A 12,571-nucleotide genomic window follows, 5' to 3' on the forward strand; every position below is an offset into this window, starting at 1 on the left:
ACTTTTGGGGGTGCATTTGGTTCCATCCCGAACTTTTCTGGAAATGCTCTGCTGAGAGAGAGATGCCGGGCATGCTTGTAGAACTAACAGAAAATGAAACAAAGGTGTTAAAAAGAAAATAATTATTGTTTAAGGTAAACAGTACAATACATAATAAATATGTTTCAAACCCTGATTGCATATACATCAGTTTGAAACACGTTCTAGAATGCCAATATACCCCATGTGTGCAGTACATTGCTGTTTATGTCCCCATTTAAAAAAATAACGTTTTTGTTAATTAACCGGAGCGATCTCTACCCGGCGAACCTTATCCGATAATTTTTAGAAACCAACTAAAATGTATTTACCAAAAAAGGATAAAAAGCTCAACTCTTTTTTGAGACTTTCAAAATGGAGTCCGCGGTTATCTGGCCACCAAAGACAGATTCCATCGAAAGAGGGCCTGTCGTATGGGGCCCAAAACACTAGACAGCATCCATAGAAGAGCTCAAGGAGCAAATTTCTCTGGCCATCAAAGACCGATTCCATCGAAAGAGTGCCTGTCGTATGGGGCCACAAACACTAGTCAATATCAGTGGAAGAGCTCACGGAGCAAATTTCTCTCTATGCCAGATTTGCAAGGTTTGTATCAGCACACTGGCAATCATAGTCCCTCTGGACCAGAATCACCACTGCCCATTAGTAACAGAGTCTCTAGTGCATATTTTCCGGGTTCTTAAATGCATATCAGTTCCATGGTTCGCAGGGGCTGGTCTACCAATGCCATGTTATGGCGCTTAGCAGAAGTGCATCAACAAACTGAGATGATCTACTCTCAGTAATAGACACAGGAAGGGGACGAACAGGTAGAAAGGTGCAGAGGGACTTTTCAGAGAAGGAGAACCTACAAAAGAAAACAAAGGGCACATTTGAAGATATAAAAAAAAACTAGTGTTTGGACATTCTTAAAAAACACCTCCAAATTTCTTATTTTGAATTATATAGGGTGGCTATTCACAAAAGTAGAGCGCTTTCACCTCCACGGGCTTCCTTGATAAAATAAATTCTATTTATTTATGTTTGGATTCTCTACAAATGAATCTATTGGATATAAGGATAAATTCCTACCATTTTAAACATCTGTGGTTCATAATTTATTTGCATTACATTGTTAAATTGGAACTTGCTTGCGTCTTTTAGCAAAACAAGAACAAAATAACACTTATATCTTGTTTAAATAGTCTAAGTGTGGCTCACTGGTTAGAGTAGGCAGACCTGGAAGCAGAGGTCAGCCCGGGACCAGGGTTCAATTCCCAGCTTGGCTGGGTCTTGAGTCCATAAATTGTCCATGGACTCGATAATTCTCGCTCCAGTGCATACTTGATTCATGGGTTCACACTCTGCGACTCTGGGCAATAGCATGCTTAATCTCCACAATGGCCCCTCGCGGCAGGATGCCTGGCTTTCACCTTGTGGATGCCCTGCTGGGTTATCTCACAGGGGAATACCAGGACGGGTTCCCTAAGCAACCGCTTAGAGACCGGTTGGTGATTTGCGCTATATAAATATCTGTACATTTACATTTACATATATTACCTGGATGGGGTATGCTCAATAGGAGTCACTAATGTGATGACTCGTAATATATGCATATTGTCCTCGGGTGAGTGTAGCCATGACAGATTAAATTATTATGTATAGCTCACACTTTTTAGCCTCTATATTTATTATACTTCTTACCCAATAAGATAGGAGCAAATTCCCATTGACTTTCTAATACAGACAATTTATGAGCCAGAAACGCCTAAAATGGCAAGGATGTATCCTAACATCAACTGTTTAGATGGACTTTGCAGATAATTCATGACTGGATAGACCCAAGCCTTTTTGACTTGTAACTGATATGAATGGACTATAGATAGCAAATTTCTATAAGGCAAACTTTGAACATTGGTGGCAATTTATAAGGGTTTCTCTCTGTATAAAATTGGGTTATTAGCTGTGATGAGTGAAAGCCCCACTCGAGTAATAGACACAATCCTTGTAAGGGTGAAGCACAAAAGTCAATGAATAAACATTTGCTTAGCCTTCTAGTACCTTGCCACAAAAGCAGTGAGGCTTAACTTAGAGGCAATATGTAAGATATTTCTACACACTCAACTAGCAATAAAGTGAAAACTCATCAGAGGAAAAATCCCAAACCATAAAAAGAAATAGAGTTAATTTTGATGAATAAAATTAAATAAAAAAGAAAAAACAGAAAAGTAGAACCAGAATTATGAATTTTTATAGGTGAAAATAGCACCAAAAAGTACATACGCCATTCACAGAAATCTGGTGGTGCGGGACCTGGCCAAAGTCACCAGTCAGGTTGACTTCAATGGAGCGCAAGTCGGATACAGGGACAAGGTTCGCCCCAATAAAGAGTTTACCTTCTCTGAATCCAAGACCATGTGAGGAGCCAGAGCTGGAGCTTTGCGTTGGCTGTGATGAAATCTTTGTTGGCGCAAGGAGCAGGCCATCACTGGAGCTTTGTGTTGATGGGAACGTGGGCGTTCACTGTTTGGCGCACAGAGCAGGTTGCCATTGGAACTTCTCATTGGCGGGAAACACGGGACCATTGCTAACAAGAGGACCCAGCTTGCGATTGAGGTCCACATTTCTGGATTTTCACCTGCAGATCAGTTTTGAGGGAGTACACTCTGATGCCAGCCAAGGATCCAGGCCCTAGGGGGGACCTCTTGGGGATCAGGACTCTCCCCAGCAGAGGCTGGCAGCAGGTTTCAGGCAGCATGTGGTGTTGGTCAGCTGGCCAGTTGCAGGGAATGCCTCTGGAAGCTTTTTTGTCTATGTAGCTCAAACAGGACATCAGCCAGCTGATCCTTGGAGTTACTTCTGGGAATCCTTGGTTCAAGGCAATCAGGTCCAGACTTCCTTCTTCAGACAGCAAGGCAGTCTTTCTGAATTTTCCACAGGTCAGGAGTGTTCTAATGAGAGGTTCTGAGGGTGCTATTCTAATCCCAGTGACAGCCTGTGGGTGGAGGGTGCACCCTTTGTCTAACCGTCCCCCTTTCCTGGGTCTCGCTCCAAACTGTCCAGGGTAACAAAGGTTAGGTAGGCCTAGATGTGAGCTGCATTGTGAGTGGCAGGGCAGGCAGCCTTAGACATCAGGAAGGGGGGGTGCACAACCTTAAGGCTATCCTTTTGAAGCTCAGTAAGGGTTGTGTACAACCGCCAGGTCATCCTGTTCAGGAGAGGAACACCCAGCCCCACACTCAAGACCCTTTTATACCTATTTCTGGAAGAAATACACAACACAGCACAGTAGAGCTATTCACAATCATGTGACTCTGGACACTGGGAGGAAGGCACATTTGGCTTAGATAGACAAATTCCAACTTTCTAAACATGACATTGTCAGAATACTAAGTTATAATCTGACTTTACCATTAAAGAGTATTGTAAATTAGCATTCAAATGAGAGAAAGAAGCATATCTCTATCTGTTCCCAAACTGAAGTTATCACTTATTAAGTGTAATAAGGTAACACAGTGTTAGTTTATGGGAGAGATAGCCTCGCTACAATGAAAAATCACTTTAGGAGTTTTCCACTGTCAGAACATGTAAAACTTAAATACATGTCCTACTTTTTAAATATAGTGCACCCTGCCCTATGGGCCTTTCGAGACTACCTTAGGGGTGACTTATAAGTATTCAAAATGAATGTTTACACCTGGCAAAAGGTTTATTTTGCCAAGTTGAAACAGCAGTTTAAAAATTCACTACTGGCTGCATTAGCAGGTCCAAGACATACAAAGAACCATAGATAAATTAGGAAGTGGCCCCCTTGTAGCATTCAATTTACAAACTCTCGGTATATGTAGTACCATATACTAGGGTCTTACAGGTAAATTAAATGTATCACTCAGGTATATACCAATGTTACCATGTTTAGAAGAGAGAACGCATGCCCTTCACCCACTGGTTAGCAAATTGCAAAGTCCTAAAAGCCAACAAAAACAGGTTCAGTAAAGGAAATAAAAAATCTGAGGGGACTCTGTGTAATGGGCCTTGTCCAGCACTCATTCTATTTTTACCCCGAGGGAACCTGTAGGAGTGAAAGTGATCTGGTTTGTTTGTAGCCATGAGGGGCTAGCATGTGTTATTGTAGATACAGATGCTGGGCATAACTTCATGTTAGTTTGTTCTGTTCTGCAATTGGGGTTCAGAACCGCACAGCTGGGGTTCAAAGTGTGACACGTTTCTAAGCTTCTGTTTAATACCAGCCAGTCTATTCCAAGACTCCGATAACCCTTCATAATGAATCTTAAATGAACTTAAGCAAACTAGGATTTGTACTACAGAAGATGTTTGGAGTGTGATCAGCCAAACCTTACACTTGGCATTACATGGTAGGACAAAGCACAGATGGCCTCAGTGCTGGACATATTTGCTGCACTGCCCTCTAAGTATCGCATATTCAGAGTAGATATGCAGGAAAGGGGGAGGTATTGCACTTATTATTAGAGCACCATATTTATGCAAAATCACATACTCATGAAACCTGATTATGAGGCCTTACAGATCTCAATAAACAAGAACTTCATGGCACTCTAATTTATCGCCCTTCTGGACCTGCGGGTATCTGGAACACCTGCATTTCAGATGTTCTCTCTCCGTTCATCTCAAAATACTGAAACTGCACCATTCTTGGTAATCTTAACATTCACTTTGACATTTTGTCCTGTACAACTGTCTCCTCTCTGACAGAGGACTTTATGGCCTTGGATGTCCAGCTCACTAACAATGCTCCCATTCATGAGGTTGGGAATCTGCTCGGCCCCCTATTCCAATCTAAAGAGCTTGCAGGCAGACCATTCAATTCTTCAATCTTGGTCTGATCATTTTACTGTACATTTTTCCCTCTATATCCCTTTGGCGCCTGGTACATGGGAGGACCAGCCTGTCTCCTTTTGTAGGATATGGTCAAAACTCAATATTTCTACGTTGAACTCCACTTTGAAGTCAAATTGTCAAACGATGAGCAAGTCAGTGGAATTCAACTCACCCATCATAATGAGCTTTGGTCCTCGCTCAACTCTTTAGTTCCTATTATCCGCAGGAAGCATCACAGATCCCATCCCCTGGCACCATGGTTTAATGATGCTTTGTGTGAAAACAAAAAGATCTGTAAACGTTTGGAAAGTGTCTGAGTTAAGTCCTTCTGCGAAGAGAACATAGACAAGTATGTCAGTTTAAAGGACTATCATAAAAATTGCTGCTATATAGAGCCTCCTTCTATTCTGGATAATTAAGTTCAGTGCAAAATTGCCCTGAAACCATTTTTTAATTAGTGAAAGCATTGTCAGATCCCACAATTTACCCCCTTGTCGCAACCTCAGTGTGACGAATTATCCAGCATTTTCTCCAAAAGAGTTGCAGACTTTCAGGCTTCTTTTCTCTCTAAGCCCGACCCTAACAGCTCTCAGTTACAGACTGCCTTGATTTGCTCTCTGAGCTCCTTTCTGCCTTTGGACATTTCGACTTTTTCATCGCTTCTTAACGCCACCAAAGCAGGTTCACCTTTAGACCCCTGTCCACCTTCGGTGTTACGTAAACTTGCCCCACAATATCTGGAACTGCTTACTCTTCTTCTGAATGCATCACTTTTCAGATGGCACTGTCCTAAAAACTTGGAAACACGCAATGGTCATGCCCATGTTGAAAAAGCCTAACCTTGACCCTTTCTCCTGGTTCAATTACAGGCCAATCTCCTGTTTGCCTACTTTGGCCAAAGTGCTGGAAAAACACATGAATAAACAGTTCCTGATGTTTGCAGAACAAAAGGGCCTGCTCCACCCCTCACAATCGGATTTCAGAGCAGGCCATAGCACAGAGTCAGCTCTTCTATGTGTCACTGAATACCTAAGGCACCAGTTAGATGATGGTGATACTGCTGCTTTGATTCTCTTCGATCTTAGTGCTCTATTTGTCACAGTTAACTATAACACTCTTCTCCAAAGATTAGAGGCGAGGTGTGTGCGGGGCAATGTCTTGTCCTGGATAGATTCTTTTCTGCCGGACAGTGCCTTCCAGGTGCACACTCATCAGTACTGCTCAAAGTCTTACCATTCATCCTATGACGTACCTCAGGGCTCCTCCCTCAGTCTGACCCTTTTGAATCTTTATGCCACTTGTGGAAAGCTGCATTCTCACACTGTTTTCTTACACTGATGACACCCAGAATGTTTTCTCCCTGTCATCTCAAGAGAATCGGAGTGCGAGACTTCTGCCTTTCCAAAGTTTCATCTTGGATGAATGCCAAGTCCCTTAAATTGAACAGGGATAAGACTGAGGTTCTGTTGGTGGGCAACTTTCCCTTCCTTTTGGGACCTCATCTGTGACCTGAGGCTATGGGTGCTGCTGCTACTCCAGTATCCGTGGTCAAGAATGTTGGTGTTTGGGTTGATAACATAACAGGCTGTCGATGAGTCATCAGATTACCAAGGTTGCTTCCATCTGTTTTGGTATTCTAAGATGGCTCAGGAAATTTCTTGGATGTCTTCCTGTCTCAGCCCAAAAAATCGTAATCCTGGCCTTGATTATCTAAAGCTGGATTATGGTAACATTCTCTACCTAGGCGTTCCAAAGGTCTTGCTTAGGCGGCATCAGATAGTGTAAAACGTAGCCGCAAAACTTTTAATACACCCCATCAAATTCACGTCTATTTGAGCCTTCTCCATGAGCTTCACTGGCTACCAATTGAACAACGAGTGCAATTTAAAGCACTATGCAAAATGCATAAATGTCGATCTAATTCTGGCCCCATCTATCTCAGATCCTTGATATCACCATATAAAACTATTCATTTTTTGGGTTCCAGTAATCTCGATCATGCTATAATTCCTGGGGTGAGGAGATCCCATCAAGGAGGTCATTCTTTTTCCACTTAGGTCCTAAGCTATGGAACTCCTTACCGCCCTCTATGAGAGCATGTCCTTCTCTCTCAGTTTTCCACAAACTGTTAAAAAGTTTCAGGTAGAAGTGAAGGTGTGACTTTTGGTATAGGAAGGAGTACAGTGCTGGGGAACCCTTTTTGGGTAACCAGGCACTCTACAAACCTGTATAATAAAAAATAATGATAATAACGGCATGATTGACGACAAGAGCACAGCCAGATGTAGAACAACCAGTGTGGGGGCAAAGGCGTGCTTTTACACGACAGAACAGTCACCCCAGTATCTGCGCCGTCGTCCTTCCTGCAGAGGGAAGAACGCAGCGATTAGAGCTAATAAAAATGATAAAAATGCGCTTCTAATGTCACTAGGCAATAGGCATAGGTGGTGGTGAGTTCCATAGCTCTGGCCCTGCAGTAGAGAATCTCCAGGCTCCTCCCTCCATCGTTTGTCACGTGGCAGTGATCTACGGACGTTCATTTTATTGGACAGGAACGCCGCCGAGGCTCTACAGGACTGACATTCATAACCGAGGCAGAATTGTTTTATATATTTTTGAAGCGGCTTTGCGTGATTTCTCGGAATTTCGTAAAGTCATTACAGCCATTGCTGAATCTTTTGAAGCCGCCCATGTGGACGCCTGCCGCAGGAAAGAAGGCTTGACAGCGATCACGGCGGCCACCTGGGCACAGCGACTCTGCCTTCACGGTTCAAGGGTTCGTGAGCACAAGTGGTTAAAAACACAGCGTGCTGCTTGCACAGTCAAATAAAAACACTGCTGTAATTAAGGTAAAGTGTTTCAATTTCACTTACGTTCGCGCAAGAGTCGAGGAGACCGCCCGAAGGAGGGAGTTTTGCAGGGTGATCCGGACATAAGTGAATTTGGTAATTATGGTGTGAGTTGAAGCCCCGGTACAGAGGCCGTTCCGCGCACCCTCAATCGTTTGTTTTTAACTAACAGTTATCTCATGTATTCTGACAGACTTTTTCCAGGGAAATTTAAATGGTGACTAAAACCGCGCAGTGCTCCGGGAAGTTCCAGCTGGGATCAATAGCTTTCCAAATCAATGATTTGACTGCCACCTTCTGGTAATGCATCAGTACTGTTCGCTTGTTTTAGTTTATTTCAAGTTAGAACCCAGCAGATATTATTATGGGTGGCACCACCATCCCAGTGCTTCTAAACCTTGGTCGCTGCATATCTGTAACCCGTGCCCACCACCCCCTCCACTAATGTTCCTATCGCACGTCTTATACCTGTGGAGGACAAGTCTCTGCCACATTCCAAAAAATATACCTGACAGAAACGTCTCTCCAAATACAAATACCGTGCACAATCTACTACTACCTAGCCATATTAACAGAGATTGTGAACCCGATCTGGAACTGGAAACAATTTACTCCTAGAACCCATAAATTGGGGGTCAAGGTGTGACAGCAAAAAAGGGGTGCAGTCACGAGGTGCAGAGGCATGACAAGCGGAGTCAGTCAACTTACACATTTATTTTTTAAATACAGCACTGCAAAGCAATTGGCAACGAGGACACACCTGACAGTAAATCTGTTCTGGGTTACTTAACTGATCACAAAGATGTTGCATTTTAAACTATCTTAGGGGGTTAAGGCACCGGCTGCAGATATCTGTGTGCACAGCAATTTCCAGGGGATAATAATAATGGTAATATAACTCTGGTGGATAATGCACTTGCTGAAGAGAGCGACGTTTTTTCTAGTCACAGATTTGACTCATTATGTAGTATAGAAGGTTTACGTGTGGGGTACAATGCACATTGTGTAACATGAAGATCACAGATTTGTATTTCAAGTAGTGGGTTACTACTTTTGTCAGAGATCCTTCTGTTACCTTTATAAGTTGGACTCCTCACATAGCACAGTGAGCTATTAACTGGCATCAAGGACCTGCATGCAAACTGCAAGGGCTTAGAACCTTATTGTTTGTTTTTCTCGATTTGTCATTATCATACTGTTGCAATAAAGGGTTGTTTTGCGTAGTAATAAACTCTTAATAGTACAGACAACCCCACCCACTGTTTTACATTTTAAATTCTGCCTTTCCACACTGCGGGACCGCCAGCAGTATCATAAGTGTGGCAGTCGAACCACCACCGAACCGTTGCTACTGTTGTGGATCAAGGATCCTGTGGCGGTCTGGCAGCGGTTCAAGACCATAATATGCTGGCAGTGCCGCAGCGGCACCACCAAGCATATTTTGAGTTGACTCACTTTCACTCTTTCATGCTGGTCGCACCACCATGAAACGGGTGGCAGTGAGGCAACATGTAGGTCCCCCATTTGTACCTCTGTGCATGGGGGTGCATGCAGGAGGGCCCACTTTGTGCCCCCCTGTAGTTTTGCATCACCAGTTCCTGCACGGGATGAATGCACTACATGGTGCATTCCTTCCCTGCAGGAACATGCATTGGTGGTACAGCCACGGTGCTGTTTAAAGATCACAATGAGTCTGAACAGCACTGGCATGGGATTGCCAGGCCCCCCACCCACCAGACCACAAGATTACTTGTAATCTGGCGGGCGGGTAGCGGTGAGTTTTGGCAGTCTTGGAGCAGAGCGGTAGCATGCCGCCCGCTCCAAGACTGCAGAAACTCATAATACCGTCCATAGTGTTTTGTTCGATCATGCACTCTCAGGGCCCAATTATGACTTTGTTGGTGTGGGAGCAGAGATGCCTCACCACTACCCTGCTCCCACACCACCAAAGCTATGTGAGCACCGCCTGCCAGATTATGATTTTTCACGCGTCTCGAGGGCGTTTCTTTGGCAGTGCCTTTGAAAATGGGCACCACAATGGGAGCGCCAAAGGAACTGGGGTGCATGCACACAGGGAGGTACAACATGTGCCCCCCTGCATGCAACCCGGTGCACAGGTCCAAGTGGGGGCTTCGTGGGGCCCCCTTTCTTTTCTCACCGCCAGCAGTTTCATGGAGTAAGGACCTCCATGAGACCCCTGACAGTGAGGAAAATCATAATATGCTTGGCGGTGCCGTAGGGGAACACTAAGAAAATTGTGGCCCTCAGACCGCCGCACCACCGTCCGAAATCTCTGATCAATGGTGGTTGTGGCGGGGCCATAGCTATCTGACCACCCAAGTTGTAATCCGGCAGTCGGGCCACAGTGAGTTTAGAGGTCCTTGGACTGCCAAACTCATAATTAGGTCCTTAATGTGTAGTGCCAACCAGTGAGGATAATGACAAGTTGTTATCCTTTGTTTCAATCCATTGCATTAGCATCCAGGTGTTACGCTCCAGGTAGCTCTCAGGGAGGATGATAATGGAAAAAAAGGAGGGTTGATGACTATTTAAATCAGACCGTTGTGTAGGACGCAGCTGGAAGTGAAAATACGAAAGCCATTTTACTACCTGTAGGTTACTGATCAGAATGGAAGGCAGACTACTTGCAGGTGCTGCTGAATGTGTCATGGTTGATCACGAACATGATGTTGATGCATAATATATCGAAACACAAAACTATTGGAAATTAAATATCAATAACGAAAATATCAACTTCCTACACTTAACTAGTAAAACCACAAATATCGAGAGCACAACTATTGTTGTTAAACATATTGATTTTTACCTATTTTGATAAGGGAAAGATCAGAAACAAAAATATCATTACCTTTAAATAAATTTATAATATGGCACAAATATTTATTTACACAATATCAACTAAAATCTTATTGGCAAAATGATTAAATAATCATTAATAAATATTTTTTTGAAATCACTTTTCACATAAAACAATTATTGAAAATAAACCTTAACATTTTATGCACATGTTTAAACTAAATATAAATATATCACTAAAAAGAATCTTTACCCCTCACCCGAATAAAATATATACCTATACATTTATATTCAAAATGATATACCATACATACAAAATTAGCATATAATATAGAAAGACCTAATTGATAAAAAAGTTCTAAATAAAACTAAAGCAACCAATAAAATAAAAGTAAAAACAACTTTAACTAATAAAGAGAAACAATTAAATTATCAAAGTAAAAGGCATACTAATTTAAACCACTAAAAACTTTAAAAAGTGACAAATTCTACAAGATGAGGAAACTCAGCCAGATTCTTACATAAGACCATTAAAAAAAATATTCACTCAAACGACTACCTTGTCAAGTGAGTAAAACCTATATTTAAAATAAAACATACTTTTTAATTAACCTAAAAACATAACTAACAACTAACTAATAAAACACTCTCAAACTTCTATCTTTTTAATAGACTTCCTAAAAGACAAACTACAACTTGAAAAGTGATAAACTGCCAGAAAAAAACACTATCACCCTCAAAGTCTGAAAAATATAAGAAAGTAAGCATACATAAATTATTTTAAAAAACTATAAACGCAACCAGACAGCAAGTAAAAGTAAACCTAACAAACTCAACCTCTCCAAATTACCAACATATTAACATTAAAATTAAACTAACATTTTTTTCATCCAACAGAAAAGAATGCACGTGCTGCACATTAGAACACCCCCAACGTAAAATCTACAACACCATGTGAAACATCTAAACAGAACATATATGTAAGAATACAAAATAGAAATAGCTGCATAATATTACATGTAAATAACAAGCGTATAAGCTTTGAATTAGTTCATATATTTATACTATTACACTACTTTCAAATACAATGACAGAGGCAGCAAAGTACATAACTTTGCAGAAAGGAAAGCAGTTATTAAATCACATAGGCTACACCTACAGCCAAAAAGGTGCATTTAATGGAAAATATAAACTGGAAATGTACCAAATATTATTCAAATGCATGCTATGGAGGGCAACTGCAAAAGACAATGCAATTTATGTAAGAGAGCACAACCATCCCCAAAATGTGACTGAAATCGAAGTAAGGGAGATATTGCAGGACATAAAAGCGGCAGGGATAACCTCCGAGGAATCCACAACCTAAGTCCTTATAGAGATACTGACATTACAGGCCAACTACCACCTATACCCACTTTAGAATGTTTGATTGCACAAACTAAAAAAGCCACCAGAGATATTCCTCCTACCCCTAGAAGATACCATGACATACAAATACCTGAACGCTTAACAATAACACATAATGAACCTATCCTTTTACTTAAATACATAAATAATGAGAAACTAATCCTAATATTCTATACAGCAAATAAGTTACTAAAACATAGCCAAAGTCAAATGTGGATGACGGATGAGACCTTGTAAATGTGTCCCAACCCATTCACTCAGATTTGCCCAATACATGGTGACTATCAAGATACAAATATCCCTTTTATATATGCCCTACTACCATATAAACAAAGCAGCACTGACTATGACCTGGTAAACCACATTGAGGACCTGATTATGAACTTGGTGACAGGCTGCAGAGTCTGGAGTTGGAAGAACACCGCCAAGCTGGTGGCATCCAGACTGCCGCATCTGGAGTTTACCGCCGGGCTAGCGGTGTGCCAACAGCGGCCTTGGGGCAGCAGCATGCTTTGGCTCACAGAGAGTGGTGCCGCACTGCAGCGCCTGCACTATTGTGCGTGCATGGCACACAGTGCGCGCACAACAGTGCAGGCATGGGGAGGGGCACAATATGTGCC

The 12,571-nt window shown here is 42.2% G+C and overlaps 1 protein-coding gene and 1 long non-coding RNA gene across 3 annotated transcripts in view; one reads left to right on the forward strand and one right to left on the reverse strand.

The window, feature by feature from the left end:
- The window catches only part of GYS2 (glycogen synthase 2), a 528,148-nt gene that overhangs the window by 39,605 nt on the left and 475,972 nt on the right, over nucleotides 1–12,571 (reverse strand). For both annotated transcript variants that reach the window (XM_085652724.1, XM_085652725.1), the window contains one exon: nucleotides 3–83. In XM_085652724.1, the coding sequence (XP_085508850.1) occupies nucleotides 3–83 (81 nt within the window). The remainder of the gene's footprint in view (nucleotides 1–2; nucleotides 84–12,571) is intronic.
- Nucleotides 1–12,571, forward strand: part of LOC146855146 (uncharacterized) — a 44,315-nt gene that overhangs the window by 8,435 nt on the left and 23,309 nt on the right. The gene's annotated exons all lie outside the window — the stretch shown is intronic.

This window comes from Triturus cristatus, chromosome 4_1 (assembly GCF_964204655.1).
Source record: "Triturus cristatus chromosome 4_1, aTriCri1.1, whole genome shotgun sequence".
Lineage (NCBI taxonomy): Eukaryota > Metazoa > Chordata > Amphibia > Caudata > Salamandridae > Triturus > Triturus cristatus.